The following is a 22,468-nucleotide window of genomic DNA, read 5'->3' on the forward strand; positions in this document are numbered from 1 at the left end:
TTAGCTGGAGAAAATAATTTTCTCAATTTTGGGCAGGGTTAGATAGCATAATGATTTATGCAAAGAGATTCTCATGCCTGAGGCTCCCAGATTCAATCCCCTGCACCACCATAAGCCAGAGCTGAGCAGTGCTCTGGTTAAAAAAATTTTTTTTTCTCAGTTTTAAAATAAGCTGCAATGATATTTATGATTCCTTTCTTCCTCCACACATAATTAGAATTCTAAAATAACATGGTCTGTTTTATTCTCAAAATTGTGGGTCCCCTATTTTCATGATTACTTTATATTTTCAACACAGGAAAGCAGAGATCCTCGAAAACTTCATTGGCTTTTTGAGTTGCTCTTGGAATCTCCACTGAGTGGTGAAGGAGGATCCTTTGTAGATGCATGGTAAATAAAAGGACACAGCTTGTGGAGTTAATAAAATTAGTGTAAATAAACACTTGTTTCTGGGAGATGGCTTGATAAAATTGAGTAGCAAATATACAATGTAGAGTTATTTACCACTTGGGAATAGGTAGGAGATCTGGAGGCAACCTTAACAAAGTTAGTTCAGCCTTTTCTACTGTCATCAAGATTTTGGGTTTTTTGTTTGTTTTTTCTTTCTTTCCTCTCCCTTCCCCCCCCCCCCCCACATAAGTAATTAAACAGACAGTAGAAAGGACTTGGGAGGCAGTGTAATGATTATGCAAAAAAATACTTTTATATCTTCAGTTCTGAGGCCCTAGATTCAATCAGCACCATTAAAATAAATAAACAAACAAAACAGGCTGGAATCTGGTGGTGGTGTACCTGGTTAAGCGCTCACATTACAGTGCACAAGCACCCAGGTTCAAGCCCCTGGTTCTCACCTGCAGGGGGGGAAACTTTGCAAATTTCTGCTGGTATCTCTGTCTCTCTCCCTCTCTATCTCCCCCTTCCCTCCCGATTTCTGGCTGTCTCTATCCAATAAATAAAGATGATAATAATTTAAAAAATAGATAAGAAAAGGTAGTAGAAAAGGAAATCTAGATACTCCCATGGGGCTGGGTGGTGGTGCACTTGGTTAAGAGCACATGTTGCAATGTTCAAGGACCCGGGTTCAATCCCCCAGTCCCCCACCTGCAGGAGGAAAGCTTTGCAAGCAGTGAAGCAGTGCTGCAGGTGTCTCTCTTTCTCTTTCCCTCTCTGCCTCCCCCTTCCTCTTGACTTCTGGGTATCTCTATCAAATAACTAAAGAAAACTAAAAAAAAAATTAGAACTCCCACTAGGAACAGCTATTCTTATCCTTGTTCTTGCTTATTTGTTTGGTTATTTTAAGAAGGATATAAAGACCAGAGAAGGAGCTCTGGCATATACAATGTAGGGGGAGGGTGTGTGTGCGACACACACACACACACACGCACACGTTCTGTACTCTGCTACTGAGCCAACTCCCTGGCCACTAACTTTTGTGAGGTACCTTTTAAAGTCAATGTTTCTTTCAGCTTTTTAGAGTAGGGAGATGAAAATATAGAGTAAAAGATGAAAAACGTTTTCAAAAGAAGAAAAAGAAAGTTTGAGCTGTCAGTGTTTTGTATGGGTTGAGAAAAGGTGGTAGTTTTAGTGAAATACGTTTGAACACAATACTTACTCCTGTGCTTTAATTTTAGTCGACTGTACGTTCTGCAAGGTGGCCTCGCCCAGCAAGAGTGGAGAGTGCCTGAGCTGCTGCACAGACTGCTAAAGTACTTGGAGCCGAAACTCACCCAGGTTTACAAAAATGTCAGGGAAAGGATAGGAAGGTGGGTATCAGATCCGAGCTCCAGTTCTTTTTATCAGATTTAAATATTTAATGATTCCTATTTGTTACGTTGCTGTTGAGTTTTTCACAGTGCCCCCCCCCCACTTTAAATTTGACTTTACATTGTGTTGTGGGACCCTCAACAAGAGGCCCTGAAACTAATGCAGAATGGCAGTGTGTTTGCAAGACAGCAACTAGCAGTTACCATGTCGACAATTTTAGAATTTCAGGCACACATGTATGAAAGCCTCTCCAGAATTTGTCTAGGGAACTTTTAGTTTGATTGGGCTATAACTCTTGAAACTTGGTTTTGCTAATAATGTGGGAACTTCTCTTATGACATGCATTTTACTTTACAGTGTGCTGACCTACATATTCATGATAGATGTTTCTTTGCCAAACACTGCGCCAACACTGTCCCCTCATGTCTCTGAATTCACTGCTCGAATTCTAGAGAAATTGAAACCCCTCATGGATGTGGATGAAGAAATTCAGAACCATGTTATGGAAGAAAATGGAGTTGGTGAAGAAGATGAGCGAACTCAGGGCATTAAACTCTTAAAAACTAGTGAGTGATTAAGACTAGTGGAAGCTTATTTAAAACCGTTTATTTCGGTTGTCTTCTTAATATCTGAAAAGATCTTTTGGAAATATTTTTTCTCCTTTTGTTATTGTTGTAAAATGTGACATAGATATATAGTTTGGGACCAGTGAGAGAGTTCACCAGGTAAGATGTTTTCATAGACAAGGTCATATATATTAGGAATATTGGAGGCTAGCTTTAATTTGTACTTACTGTACATAATGGAGACTGTTAGTAATACCTTGATTCATTCTGTGAGAATGACTTCAGTACTCTGGATTGGGTCATATTCTTTTTTTATTTATTGCATAATGACAGCCAGAAATTGAAAGGGAAGGGGGTGGTAGGGAGAGAGACACTTGCGGGGGTTGGCTGACAGCGCACTGGGTTAAGCGCACATAGTGTGAAATGCTAGGACTTGTGCAAGCATCCTGCCGGGTTCAAGCCCTCGGCTCCCCACCTGCAGGGGGTTTACTTCACAAGCAGTGAAGTAGGTCTGCAGGTGTCTCTCTTTTTCCTCTCTCTGTCTTTCCCCTTCTCTTTCAGTTTCTGTCCTATCCAACAACAACAATAGCAATAATAATAGCACAGGAAAAAATGGCCACCAGGAGCCGTGGATTTATAGTACAGACACAGAGCCCCAGCCATAACCCTGGAGTCACAAAAGAGAGAGAGAGACAGAGACCAAGAGACCGAAAGACTGAAAGACCTGCAACATTGCTTCACCACTTGGAAAGCTTTTCCCCTGCAGGTGGGGACTGGAGGCTCAAACCCAGGTCCATGTGCTTTGTAACTTGCACTCAACCAGGTATACCACCACCCACTCCCTTGGGTGTTATTCTTTTATGTGGGTCCTACATAATCCTAGTCAGTCAGTATCTATGAGAATAATATAGAGAATTATTATTATTATTTGCCTGTAGGGTTATTGCTGTGGCTCGGTGCCTCCACTATGAAACCACTGCTCCTAGAGGCCATTTTTTCCCTTTTGTTGCCCTGGTTGTTTTTTTTATCATTGTTGTGGTTATTATTATCATTGTTATTTATGTTGTTGTTTTCGGATAGGACAGAGAGAAATGGAGAGGGGAAGGGATGAAAGAGGGGGAGAGAAAGACAGACACCTGCAGACCTGCTTCACCGCCTGTGAAGCGACTCCCCTGTAGGTGAGGAGCTGGGGGCTCGAACTGGGATCCTACGCCAGTCCTTGCGCTTTGCGCCACGTGTGCTTAACCTGCTGCGCTACCACCCGACCCCCGAGAATTTATTTTTTAATGTTGCAAAGTTGTTGGAATTGTTGTCTGTGAAACCAGAGTTTCACTATTAATCTGCTTTGTGATCCTTACTTGGACAGCAAAGAATGACGCTGTGTTTGTTCCCAAACAGTATTGAAATGGCTGATGGCGAGTGCAGGAAGATCCTTCTCCACAGCAGTCACAGAACAGCTTCAGCTTCTACCTTTGTTTTTTAAGGTATGGTAATAACTAAATTAAGAATGCATCCTTTCTGGCCTTCAAAAGTAATTCATAAACTTATCATCCTGTAGTTGATGGGCACTCAGATTATATATGTTGGTTAAATGAAAAAGGAAGTTAGAGTAGGAAATGATTTGGTGATAGTGGTTTAATATTTGTTGAAGTAATTTCATACATACCTACCAGAGAGAGAACCAAGGTATCAGTATAGTGTGTGCGATGCTTTTTACCAAAGTGAGGACCTCATATTTAGAAGTTGATAATTCTCAGGTTTGAATACAACAAAATCAATTAGAAACAAAAACATCAACAAATAAACAAGTTGCATTGGGAGATACTTGGATAGAAAATTACTCAAAGATGTATCCAGGGGTTGAGTATTCTTGTTAAACTTAGACAAACTGAATTTAAGGGTTGAAGATAAAAATAGATTAAATATATGGGGAGTCCGGCAGTAGCTCAGCCAGTTACCTGGTGCGCAGCGCAAGGACCAGCCTAAGGATCCCGGTTTGAGCCCCTGGCTCCCTACCTGCACGGGAGTCGCTTCACAGACGGTGAAGCAGGTGTCTATCTTTCTCTCCCTCCCTCTGTCTTCCACTCCTCTCTCCATTTCTCTCTGTCCTATCTAACAGTGACGACATCAATAGCAACAATAATAAAAAACAACAAGGGTAACAAAAGGAAAAATAAACAAATATCTAAAAATTTTTAAATATGTATTTTATTTCTTAGTAATTACTTTTCATAATCGTAAATCTTTTAAAAAGGGAGAAATAAATCAACTTCATGGTGTATCTGATTGGTATATATAACAAATCCACTATGTATTGATTACCAAAAATATGGAAAACCCCATGGAATTTATCCTTAGTAAAATGTTGTTATGAAGCTAATATGTATATTATAATAAAAACAAATAGATATTTTTGTCCAGGGAGTGGCACAGTGGATAAAATATTGGACTCTCAATCATGAGGTCCAGAGTTCGATCCCTGGCAGCACATGTATCAGAGTGATATCTGGTCCTTTCTCTCCTCCTATCTTTCTCATTAATAAATAAATAAAATCTTTTAAAAATATAGATATTATATAATAAAAACAAATAGATGTTGGTAGATATGAAATTTTTAGCAACAAAAACAAGAAGTCTAAGCTAGTAAGTAGTGTCTTGTAATCCCAAAATTGAAAATATCCACATAGGGACTGGGTGGTGGCATACCTGGTTGAGTGCACTCATTGCTGTGTGCTACGAACTGTGTTCCGGGCCCTAATCCCCACATAAAGGAGGAAGTTTCACCATCTGTACAGTGGTGGTACAGGTGTTTCTCTTTCTCCCTATCTCTATTCCTCTCAGTTTCTTTGTTCTATCAAGTAGATAAATATTAAAAAAGAAAAATACCAATATGTTCCCAAAAGCCCATAACTACAAGTAAACCTTTTAGCAGTTAATATACTCCCAGTACCCAGATTATAGGGTGTGTTTTTTTTTAATACTTTATTTAATCTCATGCTTGAGAGTCCAATGCTTTATCCACTGTGCCACCTCCCAGACCATCCCAGATTATGGTTTTAAAGTAGCATTTCCCACTGGAAGAACCAGAACACTTTAGAGAAAAGACTTTTTTTTTTTTTATATGAACCAGGAAATGTTTAAGATAGCCCTTAGCTTGCCATACAAGATTGGAAAGATACGACTACTATGAAGGACCCAGGAGCCAATTGGAGCACTAGTGGACTAAAGTCATCACACGTGTTGAAAACCATTGGTTCATAATGTTAATTTAAAAAGGAGGGGGCGGGGTAAACAGCATAATATTAGGCAAAGACACACTATGGTTAAGGCTCCAAAAGTCCCAGGTTTGTTTATTTTTTTAATTTTTTCAATACTTATTTATTCCTTTTTGTTGCCCTTGTTATTTTATTGTTGTAGTTATTACTGTTGTCATTGTTGCATAGGACAGAGAAATGGAGGAGGGGAAGACAGAGAGGGAGAGAGAAAGACCTGCAGACCTGCTTCACCGCCTGTGAAGCGACTCCCCTGCAGGTGAGAAGTCGGGGCCTCAAACCTGGATCCTTATGTCTGTCGTTATACTTTACACCACGTGTGGTTAACGTGCTGCGCTACCTCCCGACTCCCAAATCCCAGGTTTAATCCCCTGTACCACCATAGGCCAAGATAAGTAGTGCTCTGGTTTTTAAAAAAAAAATACTGCTTTCCTAAGAACATTCTTTAATAAGCTAATTTTTAAAAATCACTAATTTTTAGAAGAGGGAAACCATTCTGAATGGGAGAAAGGTTTTGTTTTGGGTTTTGTTTGTTTGTTTGCCTCCAGGCATTTTTGTTGCCCTTGTTATTTTTATTCTTGTTGTTATATCAGTTGTTGTTGTTGTTGTTGTTGGATAGGACCAAGATAAATCGAGAGGGGGGAGAGAAAGATAGACACCTTGTGAAGCAAGTGGTGGGGATCTGGGGGTTCAACCGGGATCCTTAAGCCGGTCCTTGTGCTTTGCGCCATGTGCACTTAACCCAGAGCACTACCATCCAGCCCCCTTGTTTTGGTTATTAAATATTAAGTGTTGCCTGGTTGGTGTGTGTGTATATGCTATTTGTAGTAAAGGATCTATGGAGATTTTGTGTGTGTGTATACACATATATGTGTATATATCTGCTATTTGTAGTGAAGGATGTTTTTAGTAATGGTCATTTTGTAATATATATATAGAACCATCATATTCTTAAAAAAAAATGGGAGTCGGGTGATAGCACAGCGGGTTAAGTGCACGTGACACAAAGCGCAAGGACCAGCTTTAGGATCCCGATTCAAGCCCCTGGCTCCCCGCCTGCAGGGACGTCACTTCATAGACAATGAAGCAGGTCTGCAGGTGTCTATCTTTCTCTCCCCCTCTGTCTTCCCCTCCTCTCTCCATTTCTCTCTGTCCTATCCAACAACCATGACATCAATAACAACAATAATAACTACAACAATAAAAAGCAACAAGGGCAACAAAAGGGGGAAAAAAAAAAACTTCTAGGTAACAGTAGATTGTTGCCACCATTTTTTCCAAATTTTTTTTTAAGATTATCTCATAAAGATAAAGCTGATTGTCGGTGAATCAAGTAAACACCACCCACCACCTCTGTTGTGCCCAGAAAAACTTGAATAAAATTAAATCTGTAGATCAAATAGTCATACCTTAGACACCACATGGTTTGTTTGTACCAGATGCAGACAGAGAAGGAAGACTACAATTGGGTACAATACAAAATAAGGGATTTAGGCTCCCTTTCCACCACTTTTATCTCTTTATTCTTTTCTTCTCTTCCTTTCTCTTTCCTTTGTTCTCCCTTTCTCAATTTCTTTCTTTCTTGGAAGATATTTTAAAAAGGGTTGAGGGGGCTTACAACTTATTCCCTGAAATGATTTTTTATTTAATAGATTAAGACTTTAGATACATACCAACAAAATGTGTAATTGAGGGAATTTGAACGCTACTAAGTATGTTATACTTTAATGGTAATTAATTTATTTTTTAAATATTTATTCCCTTTTGTTGCCCTTCTTTTATTGTTGTAGTTACTGTTATTATTGATGCCGTTGTTGTTGGATAGGACAGAGAGAAATGGAGAGAGATGGGGAAGACAGAGGGGGAGAGAAAGACAGACACCTGCAGACCTGCTTCACTGCTTATGAAGCAACTCCCCTGCAGGTGGGAAGCTGGTGGCTCAGACTGGATCCTTATGCCTGTCCTTGTGCTTCGCACCACATGCGCTTAACCCACTGCGCTACTACCCGACTCCCTGGTAATTAATTTATATCTGTGATGTTGTCACTACCAATTTTTATATGAGACTTTGTTTTTTAATGTTTGTTTATCAATGAAGAGAACCAGAGAGTCACTGGCATATTAATGCCAGGGATTGAACCAGGGACATTAAACTCTTATTTTCTTTTTAAAGATTTTATATATGATGAGGATGTGTGCATAAATGTGCCAGGCATTTCACTCAAGATCTCCCATTTGAGAGTCCCATACTTTATCCATTGTGCCACCTCCCAGGCAGCCAAGCCCTCCCTCATGCTTTAAGTGCAGGATTCCAGCCAATGCACCACCTCTGCACACTTTTGTCTTCTAGAGATACAGCTTAGACTAAATGTACCTGGGATATGTTTCAAATAATGTAGTTGAGAGAGGGAAGCAAAAATGACAAGATTATATGTGACTTTATCAGTGTTAATAGGGGTGCACTGTAGTATCTGCAGGTTTTGCATATGTTCCATATTTTCTGTAGAATTAAAAAGAGAAAGTGTGATTCATTCCATGTTAGGATGCTTGTGTTATTTCTAAATTCATATCTGTTTTGTTTTATTCTCTAGATTGCCCCAGTGGAAAATGACAATAGCTATGATGAACTGAAAAGAGATGCCAAGTTGTGTTTATCTTTAATGTCTCAGGGGTTGCTTTACCCTCAACAAGTGCCTTTGGTACTTCAGGTGCTAAAACAAGTAAGAGTATAGAACTGAAATCTGTTGTTTGATTAGAATTTTGGTGTATTGCTCTAACAGTTTCATAGAGTCAGCTGTAATGTACATATTTCCTGATCCTTGTTTTCACTTGGATTTGTTATTCCAGTACTAGGGAAACTGTATAGTCAGTTCAGAAATAACACCTAGATCCTGTGCATGGCTCTGCTACCAACTCTCATGATCTTGGCCAAGTCACTAACAGCTGCTCAGCCCCCCAGATTTTCACTGTAATCAAAGAGCTAATCATTGAAGCTCTTTATATATGAAGTACTTACAAGAGAGGAAAGTGATCATCTCCTTTTACCTTTTGCCCTTTATTTTATTCACCAAAGTTCTGGTCTTGCTAGCAAGACACATCAGTGGTTGTTGTTATTTTCTGACTGTTTTCAGTATACTGTGCTCAACTTTTCTAGGTCATACGTGTTACATGATTTTGTTACATGGACATGCTCCCATGATTTTGAGATTGTAAGTTTTATTATTGTTGAAAAAATACATTTTTGAAAGGTTGACTTATATATGATGGGGTTGAAAGAGAACCAGATTATCATTCTAGCACATGTGATGTTGGGAATTGAACTCAGGGTCCAGTGTCACTGCACCACCTCCTAAACTGAGAAAATAAAATGCTTTTTAATAATTATTTTTTATTTATTGGGTAGAGGCAGAGCAGTTGAGAGGGAAGGGGGAGATAGAGGAGAAAGAGAAACTGCTTGTTAAGCTCCTGCCTCCTACAGGTTGAATCTGGGTCTTTGTACATTGTAACATGTGTCTCAGCCAGATGAACCACTGCCCACCTCCATCCCAAGAAAATAGTCCAGAATTGTTATCTTTCTTAGTGGAATTTGGTAGTTCTTCTTCTTATTTTTTTTAATAGAACAGAGAAATTGAGAGAGAAAAGAGAGGGCGGGGGGGGGGAGAGAGAGAGACCTGTAACACTGCTTCACTGCTAGTGAAGCGTTCCCACTGCAGGTGGAGACTGGGGGCTTGAACCTGTGTCGTTGTGCATATTACTTGTGCACTCAACCAGGTGAGCCACCACCCTGCACCCGTTCTTAATCTTTTTGTTGTTGTTGCCACCAGTGGAATCATTGGGGCCCTGTGCCTACATGATTCCACAGCACTTAGCTGCCAGTTTTTCTTCTTCTACTTTGATAGAGGATGAGAGAGAGAAAGAAAAAAAAGATAGCTGTAACACTGCTCCATCACTCCTGAAGCCTGCCCCCTGCTTGAACGCTGGTCTTTGATAATAACATGTACATTATTCTAGGTGTGCCACACTTAGCCCCAGCTGTTCTTACTCTTGATTTGCTTTCAGTACCATCCTATTATTAACAAAAATAAAATAATTCTAAAAATGGAAAAAAGTGGAATTAGAAACAATAATTATGTATATGAATTATGAAAAGTTGTTGGTTTTGAAATTGACTTTTATAAATATGAATCCCTTTGCTTTACTGTTAAGCATTTATATGTTTTTGATTTTTTTTTTTTTAAAGCTGAAACAACTCACACCACTTTTTATTGGAAAGATAATAAGGGGAGAGCTTACATTAGGCTATTATATTATTATGTGTGATTTTGCTGTCCTCTTATGTTCTTGTCAATACCATTTTCTTTCTTTTTTCTTTTTCTTTCTCTTATTCACAGACAGCAAGAAGCAGTTCTTGGCATGCCAGATACACAGTACTGACCTACCTCCAGACTATGGTATTTTATAACCTCTTTGTTTTCCTAAACAATGAAGATGCAGTTAGAGACATCAGATGGCTGGTTATAAATCTTTTGGAAGATGAGCAATTAGAGGTAAATCTTGAGTTATAGCAAATAAAGGTTCAATAAATTTAAAGAAAGGCACCCTTGCCTTAAAGCAACATTTAGACACTACTGAGTTGTGTTTTTGTTAAAGTTAACTGTGATGGTAGCATATCTTTATCTGAGTAGTTCTGATAGTCTAATCATGAACTTGTATACTACAAATAGAAACAAAGACTGAGCATGTTCTTGTGCAGATAAGAAAATTTTCCTTTATGCCTTTGAGTTCTGTTCTAGGACTGGTCAAATAATCCAGAAGTACCAGATTTGTAGAATTTAATTACACACATCAATCAAAGCCGGGATTCCAAAAGTAATATGGTCAGAGCTAAGAATGGGAATAGAGAGGCCAGCAAGATCATTCACTTGGATAATGCTCTGCTTTGCCCTGTGTTGACTCAGGTTGGAGTCTGATCCCCCACCACTATCAGCATGTTGAAGGAAGTTTCTGCATTGTGTCACTCACCCTCCCTCTCCCTCATACTGCTCAGCTCTGGTTTCTGGTGGTATAAGGGACTGATTGAATCTGGGACTTCCGGTGTCTAAGGGATGAAAGCATTACACTACCAATGGAGCAGCGATGTCTTGGTGAAGAGAGGGAGGAGGGAAGAATGGGGATAGAGACCAAAGGCTTCAGCTAAGGCAAAGTAGGACAGGCAGCTCCTTTGTGATCAGATGTTTGCCTTAGCATAGATAGGTTTCTCTAGTGTAAGTGTTTCTCGTAAAAATCCTTGTTCTGGCTAATAATTTATTCTGCTAGTTAAGGAACCAGTCTGAGGCCTACAAAATAAGTTACGTGCCAAAATGACAACATCAGGGATTAGTAGGAACAAGTATGAAGACCATTTGAATAGAATGAAAATCTGTATGGAGACACTATTATTCCAACTACCCCCCAGTCTCCATTATTCCTCCAAGCTTCAGATCTCAGTCCTAATAGACATGATTATCTCTACAGGTTCGAGAAATGGCCGCTACCACCTTAAGTGGTCTGTTGCAGTGTAACTTCCTTACCATAGACAATCCTATGCAGATTCATTTTGAGCAACTTTGCAAAACCAAACTACCGAAGAAAAGAAAACGAGATCCTGGTTCTGTAGGAGATACGATTCCTTCCGCAGGTAACTTTGACAATATAAAGGACCGCTGTCCTTCTGGGAATTCATGTGTGGCTCTGTGCTAGATAATTGAGAATAGCTGTCCCTATTTTTGAGGAACTCTGTAAGACCTGGAATATAAAAGCTAAAGTGGGTCCCTTCACAGGCAGTGAAGCAGGTCTGCAGGTGTCTTTCTCTCCCCCTCTCTGTCTTCCCCGCCTCTCTCCATTTCTCTCTGTCCTATCCAACAACAATGACATGAATAACAACAACAATAAAATAACAAGGGCAACAAAAGGGGAAATAAATTAATTTTTTTAAAAAAAGCTAAAGTGGAGACAGGTACAAAGGTACTTGTACATTGCCAAGTGTGAGTAAGATAAATAAATCAAGTGTGTGTTCAGCTATTTATTATAAGATGGTCACAATTATCTGTTGTGGAAAGTCTAAAAAGCATTAGTTTATATAGTTTATCAAATTGAGTGAAGATACACAGAGAATAACCTCAGTAAACAGACAAGCCTTGTTTTTACTTGGAAAGAAGAAGGTAGGGGGTAGATAGCATAATGGTTATGCAAAGAGAGAGCCTGAGACTCCAAAGTCCCAGGTTCAATCCTCCACACTCCCATAAGTCAGAGCTGAGCAGTGTCCTGGTAGTTTAAAAAAGTAAAGAAATGAAAGTAGCCCCCCACCAATAAAATAAACAACAGGACAAAAAAATTACAATAGTTACTTAGAAAGAAGTGAGAAGGGGAGTCAGACGGTAGCGCAGCAGGCTAAGCGCACATGGCGCAAAGCACAAGGACCAGCGTAAGGATCCCGGTTCGAGCTCCCGGCTTCCCACCTACAGGGGAGTCACTTCACAGGCGGTGAAGCAGGTCTGCAGGTATCTATCTTTCTCTTACCCTCTCTGTCATCCCCTCCTCACTCCATTTCTCTGTGTCCTATCCAAAAACAACAACAAAATAAAAGAAAAAAAGTGTAAATACCTAGTACTTCACTATACACGTGGTGACAAGATGAAAAGAGTTATTCTATGAAGGCTTTTTCTCTCTGAGTGTAAAGATAAAGAGAAAAGTAAGAGATAATTGCCATGTCTCATTTAAAAAGAAATTCTGATACGATTCCTGAGAACTATCTGGTACTGTCACTGTTATCTATAGTCACAAGGTAAATGGAAAATACGTGTCAGTAGAACAGTAGGGGCCGGGCGGTAGCTCAGTGGGTTAAGCTCACATGACGCAAAGCACAAGGACCGGCATAAGGATCCCGGTTCGAGGCCCCAGTTCCCCACCTGCAGAGGCGGTTTGGCAGGTCTGTCTTCTCTTCCTCTCTCGATGTCTCTCTGTCCTATCCAGCAAATACAACAGCAATGGCAATAGTGACATTAACAACAAGGGCAACAAAATCGGAAATATGGCTTCCAGGAGCAGTGGATTTGTAGTGTGGGCACCGAACCCCAGCAATAACCATGAAGGCAAAAAAAAAAAAAAAAAAAACAGTAGTAAGCAGGAAGCTTATTTAATTGTGGAAAGTGCTTAGAATATAGAACTGTTTAAAGTACTGATTCTTTTTAAAAATATTGACTGTTTAAAATTTTTTATCTTTGTTTTACAGAAACAGAAAAATTATTATTTATTCCCTTTTGTTGCCCTTGTTTTTATTGTTGTAGTTGTTATTGTTATTGATGTCATCATTGTTGGATAGGACAGCGAGAAATGGAGAGAAGAGGGGAAGACAGAGAGGGGGAGAGAAAGCTAGATACCTGCAGGCCTGCTTCACTGCTTGTGAAACAACTCCCCTGCAAGTGGGGACCCAGGGGCTCAAACCAGGATCCTTATGCCGGTTAAGGGCACCACCTGCACTTAACCTGCTGCGCTACCACCCGACTCTCTCTTGTCAGGTTTTAATTTAATCAAATATTGATAGTTATCAAATAAGTTTCTGGTAAGGAATGATATATTTAAATTATCTTTATTGGATAGAGATAGCCAGAAATAAAGAGGGAAGGTGGTGATAGGGAGAGAGACACCTGCAGCCCTGCACCACTCACAAAGCTTTCCCCTACAGTTGGGGATCAGGTCCCCGAACCTGAGTCCTTGTACATTGTAATACCTGGCTCCCTTGTTAAGTTTTTTTTCATGGGGGCGGGGAGTAAATGGTTTACAGTGAATATAGTTGTTGGTACATGTGTAAAATTTCTCCTTTTTTCAGAAAAATTCTCTCACCCCCTAGCCTAGGCCTTCCTTCACTGTCAGGCCAGGACCTGACTCCCTAGCCACTGCTCACATGTACACGTATAAAGCATATGTCTTTTGGGGGCCCGGCCATAGCGCAGTGGGCTCGGGTTTAAGCCCCCAGCTCCTCATCTGCAGGGGGGTCGCTTCACAAGCGGCAAAGCAGGTCTGCAGGTATCTAGCTTTCTCTCCCTGTGTCTTGCCATCCTCTCTCAGTTTCTATCTGTCCTATCCAACAACGACAGCAATATTTTTTTTATCTATGTAGTATGTTTGTTTGATGACTTGATATATCTAGCCTATGTGGGGTTAGTCACGTCTAGGAAAAAGGAATCTGTTTTATTTTTAAAGTTTTATTATATTAAAAAATGAGGGAGTATGGTGGCACATCTGGTTGAGTGCACATGTTACAATGTGCAAGGACCAAGGTTTGAGCCCCCACACGCAGAGGGAATGCTTTGCAGGTGGTGAGGCAGTGTTGCAGGTGTCTCTCTGTCACCTGCTTCACTCTAGAGTTCTGACTGTCTCTATTCAGTAAATAAAGATGATTTTTTAAAGATTTATTTCAAAAAAGACCAAAAATTTTTTTCAATTCATTTTGGATAGAGACAAATTGAGAGAGAATGGGGAAGAGGGGTAGAGAGAACTGCAGTACAGAAGAGAAAGAACAGGGAGTTGGGCAGTAGTGCAGCGCGTTAAGCGCACATGGCGCAAAGCACAAGGACCGGCATAAGGATCCCGGTTTGAGCCCCCGGCTCCCCACCTGCAGGGGAGTCCCTTCACAGGTGGTGAAGCAGGTCTGCAGGTGTCTATCTTTCTCTCCCCCTGTCTGTCTTCCCCTCCTCTCTCCATTTCTCTCTTTCCTATCTAACAACATCAACAATAACTAGAACAGTAAAAAACAAGGGCAACAAAAAGGAAGATAAACAAATATTTTTTAAAAAACCTTAAAAAAAAAAAGAAGAAGAGAAAGAGCACCAGAGTATTACTCTGGCACACGCACTGCAGGGGTGGGAATCTCATGCTTTTTGAGTCCAGTGCTTTATCCCCTGCCTCACCTCTCAGGCTTCTGTCATCTAATCTTAACTGGGAATTGTTTTAGGGGCAGGAATTACAGTTTTGTGTTTGATTTAAACTTATGGAAAAAGTCATTACCATGTGTTAAAATGTTTATATCAAGGAGTTGGGCTATAGCACAGTGGTTAAGCGCAGGTGGCGCAAAGCACAAGGACCGGCATAAGCATCCCGGTTCAAGCCCCCGGCTCCCCACCTGCAGGGAAATTGCTTCACAGGCGGTGAAGCAGGTTTGCAGGTGTCTATCTTTCTCTCCCATTCTCTGTATCCCCCTCCTCTCTCCATTTCTCTCTGTCCTATCCAATAAAATAACAAGGGCAACAAAAAGAGAAAATGAATAAATATTTTTTAAAAAATGTTTATATCACATATCTGACTCAGATATAACTATGTTTTCTGTCATGGCTTTCAGTTGTACATGCTCGCCTGCCCTTCCTTCCTTCCTGAGGAAGAGAGAAAGAGAGATATCTGCAACACTGCTTCACTGCTTGTGAAGCTTCCCTTCTGCAGGTGAGGCCTGGGGGTTTGAACCCAGGTCCTTGTGCTGTGGAATATGTGCACTCTACCAGATGCAGCACTTCCTAGCCCCCTAGCAGTTTCATTTCATGTATAGAAATTCACACATTGGGGAGTTGGGCAGTAGCGCAGCGGGTTAAGTGCACATGGCGCAAAGCGCAAGGATCCCAGTTCAAGCCCTGGACTCCCTACCTACAGGGGAGTCACTTCATAGGCAGTGAAGTGGTTCTGCAGGTGTCTCTCTTTCTCTCCCCGTCTTCCTCTCCTCTCTCCATTTCTCTGTGTCCTATCCAACAACAACGACATCAATAGCAACAACAGTAAAATAAGGGTAACAAAAGGGAATAAATAAATATTTTTTTTAAAAAGTATTTAAAAAAAACAAATTCACGGGAGTCGGGCTGTAGCGCAGCGGGTTAAACGCAGGTGGCGCAAAGCACAAGGACCGGCATAAGGATCCCAGTTTGAACCCCGGCTCCCCACCTGCAGGGGAGTCACTTCACAGGCAGTGAAGCACGTCTGCAGGTGTCTATCTTTCTCTCCTCCTCTCTGTCTTCCCCTCCTCTCTCCATTTCTCTCTGTCCTATCCAACAATGACAACAACAATAATAACTATAACAATAAAACAAGGGCAACAAAAGGGAATATTTTTTTAAATAAATAAAATAAAATAAATAAATTCACACATTGAAAACCACCAGTACAATAAAAAATATTTTATTTCACTGTAACTCGTACAATGGAATTTGATAAATATTCACACTTTTTTCCCCCCCTCAGAGTTAGTCAAACGTCATGCTGGGGTGCTGGGACTTGGTGCGTGCGTTCTTTCCAGTCCTTATGATGTTCCCACCTGGATGCCCCAGCTTCTCATGAATCTCAGTGCACATCTGAATGATCCTCAACCGATTGAGGTTAAGTTGGTTTTTTTTTAATGCATAATTATTAATATATCAGTGATATTTTCTGAGCATTTATTCGAGTGATTTCTTATAAACTCTGAACCTTCACTTTGGTAAGGCTGCTACTACTACCACTTTCTCTGTGAGGGCAGAATTTAATCAATAATTATTAAAAACTTCTTTTAACAATTATTTATGTTAGAGGAAAGAAAGAATAAAAATACCCCTCTGGGACTTGTGATGCTTGAAATCAAACTCAGAGCCTCATGCTTGTAAGCTCTAGCTGCAGTGCCACCTGCTAGGCCACAGTTACTAAGATCTTCCCAGAGTCGTGTGTGTGTGTGTGTGTATTTGAAATCTTTTGATAAAAAGAAAATGACTGTAGCTTCTGTTCCTCTTAACCTCCTAGATGTAAATTATTGTTCAAGTTTCATAATAGTTAAAATTTTAACTGATAATTTGCTAGCTTTTTAGAGAGTATGTGTCAGGAAGGCCAAAGATGTTCACTAGGTAGGACACATGCCTTGCTTTGTGTGTGGCTCAGCTTTGAGTCCTGACATGATCTGAGAAGTGCTATGACCTGGTATCTAAATAAAACAACCCAGGTGATGAGGCTCAAAGCTCTTCCCCCCCCCAAAAAAAAAAAACTGGAAAGTAAGTGAAAGCTGATATTAAAAAGGTAATTATGAGAATAATATTATTTGGCTATCAATACCTATATTATCTTTATTTATTTATTCATTTATTTATTTATTGAATAGAGACAACCATAAATTGAGAGAAAGGGAGAGATATAGAGGCAGAGAGTGTGCCGCCCTGCTCTTTACCACTTGTAAAGCTTTCGCCCTGTAGGTGGGGACCAGGGGCTTGAACCTGGGTCTTTGCACAGTATAATACGTGTGTTCAGCCAGCTGCACCCCCACTCAGCCCCTTAGATCAGTAACTTGTCTGTTTCACCTTGATTAAGAAATGTAAATGCCTATTTGTGCTGCTTTAATAATGTGGTATAAGTTTCAGCAGCTTTTCTAAAGTGAAACCAGTGTTTGTAAAGAAGTGAGTTGGCTGCCTTTGTGAAGTAATATTGGGTTCTTCGCTTTGTAGTACTTGATGATATGTGAGATGTGCAATCTAGAGGGATGGTTTCTTAGCTAAAGGTATCCTTGCTATAGCTCTTCTTGTTCAGAGAGGTTAAAGTAAACTGTGTGTGGATTGCCTGCTCTACAGATGACTGTAAAAAAGACCTTATCCAATTTCCGAAGGACACACCATGACAACTGGCAAGAACACAAACAGCAATTCACTGATGACCAGCTGCTTGTTCTCACCGATCTCCTTGTGTCACCATGCTATTATGCATAAAAGGGTAAGTTGGCAAACACTAAGATTAAAGACACTTGCCAGTTTGAGATGCTATTATTTGCTTAAAGACTTTAGTTTTATCTGACTTTGGCTTGGGACAGTAGAATTCAGTTTCCACACAATTTGTCTTAGCTCATCTCCAGATTTTTAAGCAGACAACTGATGTGACTTCTTTTGAGTGTTGTTAAGTGGGTAGGCTTAGTAGTCTGGGAATAGTTAAAAAAGAAAAGCTTATTCTTTGTTGTTTCCTGAACTGTTACTGGGCATTTGGAGATGGTCAGATGACCCTAAATTCTGTATAGCTGTGACATGATACATTCTGTGTGAAAGATGGAGAACCTTACTTAACTAGGATAGGAACGATAAAGAAAATACCACTTAGTGGGCTATTAGAGTTGCATGTGCTGTTGTCTAATTTTTTTCCCCTTCCTTATACAGATGAGTAGTCTGCACTTGAAGCTCTTTTCATCGAAAATCCCAGATCCTCAGGTACCATCTGTGGTGGCTCGCTGAAGGTTTTTAAAATTCTGCCTCCATTGAGCTCTCATCATTTTGGTGGTTTCTGTGTTTAGTCTCAGTCTGTGTTTCACAGGTTTTCAGCTGCCATTTTTTTTCTTCTTCTTTTTTTTTCCCCTAACTTGTCCAGAAGTGTTCCCAGATTATTGATCACTTTTTTTCTTTGAGGCATCTGACAAAGCTACAATGTCTCAGACTAGAAATAATTACCCAATATGATCATGGCATCCAACACCAGACAGAGTCTAGGAACTCATTAAGAAACAGTTTGCTTAGAATGGAGAATACCCAGGTCCATTCATTTCATTCATCTCAAATTATTTTGCTTCCTTTCTGTATGGCTGTTGGGTCTGGATGGTAATAGGGCTGTGGGTCACAAATCTGAAGCCTTGAGAGCCTTGGATATGGAGAGCCAGCCATACAAGAGGGAAGGAAAAGAGGGCAAGTCTTAAACCTAACCAAGGACCTGATGGATTGCTGGACCGGGACATGGAAGTGAAGCCTGTATCCACATGCTTCCCACAGACGAGTTTTTGGTGCTGAATAGAAGAGCAGTTACTGAAAAACTGGGGAATTGGTGAATAAATTTTCGATTGATTGTTGTGTGTATACTATGCGTGATTTTGAAAATAAACAGCAACAACAATAATAAAAACAAAACAAAACCCTGACTGGTTGATTTTTCCTGTATTCTTTAGAAATACTGTGTTGACCCTCTTTGAAAACTGTTGTCTCACCTACTGAAAGAATGCTGCATTTGTGGAGATTCTACACCCTCCCCCTTTTATTTTTATTTTGCCTGCAGAATCGTTGAGAGACTACTAAGTCTTGATATTTAATTGACTTGTTTAAACGTTATATAGATGTAAAAGACTGTATAAACTGTAGTGATAACATTGACAAGACTTTGTACAGATACAGCCTTTTACACAACACCATTGTGTAATGAATTTGTAAAGATTCACGTGTAGCTCTTTATTATGGTGATATTTGACTTTTGTATCAATTGAATGCTGTTTTTGTGTTTTTAAATTATTTTCTTTATCTTTTATGTTAGAGCTGAGGTGTGGATATATATATATATGTGTATATATATATACACATGTATATATATATGTTTAGTTCATTTATTTTTAGAATGTCTGGATTTTTATGTAACTTTTGTGTGCATCTCTATATGCAAACTCCACCTTTGCCTCTGATAATTTTATAGGATGCAGGCTACCTTTTAGGTTGAAATAATTCACAAGTTGGTGAATGTCATCTGACAGTACATCCTGTACAGTCTTCCTTAAAGGAGCACTAAGTTTATTTTTTAGTATCTAATTGCTGAGTGACCCAAGACTGACCTGACTGCAGCAGAGATCCTGGTACAGTATCTAAGTGTCAGCATACACAGGCATAATCTTTGTATAGAGTAGTGCCAAACTGATCATTGCAATTGTGTAAGTAGTTCAAAACCCAATAAATGAACTGTTTTTAATACCTGGCTTCGGTCTTCATTAAGAGGAGAATGCAGTACTATAGGGAACAACTCTTGAGCACTCTTTTTTGCTCCCATAGGTCTTGATCAGACATAAGGAAGCTTTTTTTCTGCCAAGAGCCATCTGGGTACTTATAACATCATTCATGGGCCATATAGAATTATCAACTAAAAAATTAGCATAGCTGTTGCTATGCAGACAGCTCCTAGATTTTATTGAATTTTAAGTCCTGCCTGTGGCTGCCTTGCCAGAACCAGACCAAATGGTTTCCTGAGGTACATGCAGCCTATGAACCAGACATTCCCCACTGATGGTCTAGATCTAGAAATTCTTGCCATCCAGCTGAAATAAGTTTGGAATGGATCTGTCTGGCTAAATGGCTAATAGTCATGTGTTAACTATTTACATTTCAATTAAAAATGTATTTCTTCCATCTGCTGGCTTCCCCTACTGACTGGCACAGGGGACTTGCCAAAGTCATGGAAATTTCTGTTGGACATCACTGTGCTGAATGAGCCTCAAACTAATATGTGCCTAAGGATCACGTGGAATGATTGTTAAAATGTGAATCTTAATTCTTGTTTGCAGCTCACACTATCAGTGCTGGGTCCTGAGGCTACACTTTAAGTAGTGGAACTTCACGGTGACCACTTTAGCTTTCTCTCACCCCAACATAGGAAAGAAAGTCTGTGGAAAGTCTGTATGCCTCAGCAAGGTCTCTGGAGTGGGAACTACTTGCTCCTCGGTGAGAATTTCTCTGGGTGGGGCTCAGCTTACGGGACAGTGATGGTGGTTTAGAGTATGGCCAGAAAGGACTGCTGAGGAAATTGGAATTTTATTTGGTAGCGCAGCAGGTTAATTGCACATAGTGCAAAACACACAGACCAGCCTTATAAGGTTCCAGTTTTGAGCCCCTGGCTCCCCACCTGCAGGAGAGTCGCTTCAGGGCGGTGAATCAAGTCTGTAGGTGTCTTATCTTTCCCCTCTCTGTCTTCCCATCCTCTTTCAATTTCTCTCTGTCCTATCCAACAACAAAGATAAACAAGGGCAACAAAAAGGAAAAAATAGCCTCCAGGAGCATTGGAATCGCAGTACAGGCACCAAGCCCCAGCGATAACCCTGGAGGCAAAAATAAAAATAAAATGGTTAAGCACAGGTGGCACAAAGTGCAAGGACCAGCTTAAGGATCCCAGTTCCAGCCCCCGCCTCCCCACCTGCACGGGAGTCATTCCACAATCAGTGAAGCAGATCTGCAGGTGTCTATCTTTCTCTCCCCCTCTTCTTCCCCTCCTCTCTTCATTTCTCTCTGTCCTTTACAACAACGACATCAATAACAATGAAAAACAAGGGCAACAAAAGGGAAAATAAATATAAAAAATAAGAGCTAGAAAAACTTAAATTGACATTTTCAGGATAATCTAAACATGACAATATCTTTGTTACATGTATTTTTTTTCAAGGTGCTGAATCAATTCACATAGGTGTATATTAGTATGCTGGTATATTAGCTCATTCATATCCCCTAAGTAACTCATTCATATTTTAAAAGTTATAGTCAGCTTTAATTTACATACTTTACTTTTTTTAAAAAAAACCTGGTAGCCATTGTTCTTAGCAATTTGGCACATTTTTATGGTACATTTTGTAGACAGTACTTTGTGGCACTTTGATAGCTCTTGATTTCCTTTTGTTGAGCTCTGAGAATTTTTTTTTTGCCTCCAGGGTTATTTCTGGGGCTCAGTGCTTGCATTGTGAATCCACTACTCCTGGATGCTATTTTTCCCATTTTGTTGCCCTTTTTGTGCTTGTTGTAGTTGTTATTGTTGTCATAGCTGTTGTTGGATAGGACAGAGAGAAATGGAGAGGGGAGGAGAGAAAGACACCTGTAGACCCGCCTCACCACTTGCGAAGCCGGGGCTCGAACCGAGATCCTTACGTCGGCTCTTGCTGGCGCTTTGTGCCTTGTGCGCTTAACCCGCTGCACTACTGCCCGATTCCCGATCTCAGAGAATTTTTACTTTAACTGGGAGCATATTTCTGTCCCAAGAGCTTCTGCTCTTAAATTTAACTACACTCTAAATACATATGGATCTATTTCTGTTGTATTCTGTGACAACACAGAATTGTATTGAAGGGGCCAGGTGATGGCGCACCTGGTTAAGCACACTACAGTGCGCAAGGACCTGGGTTCAAGTCCCTGGTCCCCACCTGTAGGGGGAAAGCTTCACGAGTGAAGCAGGACTGCAGATGTCTCTGTCTCTTTCCCTCTCTATCTCCTCCTCACATTTCAATTTCTCTCGTCTCTATCCAATAATATAAATTAAAAAAAATTTTGGGGGGGGGCGTCGGGCTGTAGCGCAGCGGGTTAAGCGCAGGTGGCGCAAAGCACAAGGACCGGCATAAGGATCCCGGTTCGAACCCCGGTTCCCCACCTGCAGGGGAGTCGCTTCACAGGTGGTGAAGCAGGTCTGCAGGTGTCTTTCCTCCTCTCTGTCTTCCCCTCCTCTCTCCATTTCTCTCTGTCCTATCCAACAACGACAACAACAATAATAACTACAACAATAAAACAACAAGGGCAACAAAAGGGAATAAAATAAATATTAAAAAAAAAAAGATTAAAAAAAATTTTTTTTAAAGAATTGTTGCGTGAGTCTGGTGGTAGCGCAGCGGGTTAAGCGCAGGTGGCGCAAAGCTCAAGGACCAGCGTAAGGATCTGGATTCGAGCCCCCGGCTCCCCACCTGCAGGGGAGTCGCTTCACAGGTGGTGAAGCAAGTCTGCAGGTGTCTATCTTTCTCTCCTCTTTGTCTTCCCCTCCTCTCTCCATTTCTCTCTGCCCTGTCCAACAACAACGAGAGCAATGACAACAATAATGAAACAAGGGCAACAAAAGGGAATAAATAAAAGAATTGTTGCATTGAATGTAGTGAGAAAATAATGGAAAATATTCTTCAAGCCACTGCTAAAACAATTCTGATATCAGGGGTCCAGGAGGTGGTGCACCTGGTTAAGCACACACATTACAGTGCACAAGGGCCCAGGTTCAAGTCCCTTGTCCCCACTGGTATGGGAAAATTTCATGAGTGGTGAAGCAGGGCTGCAGGTGTCTCTTTTTAAAAATATCTTT

At 40.4% G+C, this 22,468-nt stretch overlaps 1 protein-coding gene across 1 annotated transcript in view; it reads left to right on the plus strand.

Annotated features, from left to right (window-relative positions):
* PSME4 (proteasome activator subunit 4) overlaps positions 1-19,344 on the plus strand; it is a 118,781-nt gene extending 99,437 nt beyond the window's left edge. Inside the window, exons 38-47 of the mRNA XM_060187649.1 lie at positions 299-390; positions 1,632-1,763; positions 2,122-2,330; positions 3,729-3,814; positions 8,194-8,322; positions 9,994-10,149; positions 11,117-11,279; positions 15,863-15,996; positions 17,209-17,347; positions 17,782-19,344. Of these exons, the coding sequence (XP_060043632.1) occupies positions 299-390; positions 1,632-1,763; positions 2,122-2,330; positions 3,729-3,814; positions 8,194-8,322; positions 9,994-10,149; positions 11,117-11,279; positions 15,863-15,996; positions 17,209-17,343 (1,236 nt within the window). The 3' untranslated portion in view covers positions 17,344-17,347; positions 17,782-19,344. The remainder of the gene's footprint in view (positions 1-298; positions 391-1,631; positions 1,764-2,121; positions 2,331-3,728; positions 3,815-8,193; positions 8,323-9,993; positions 10,150-11,116; positions 11,280-15,862; positions 15,997-17,208; positions 17,348-17,781) is intronic.
* The last annotated feature ends 3,124 nt before the right edge of the window (positions 19,345-22,468 follow it).

Source organism: Erinaceus europaeus, chromosome 3, assembly GCF_950295315.1.
Source record: "Erinaceus europaeus chromosome 3, mEriEur2.1, whole genome shotgun sequence".
NCBI classification, from domain to species: Eukaryota; Metazoa; Chordata; class Mammalia; order Eulipotyphla; family Erinaceidae; genus Erinaceus; species Erinaceus europaeus.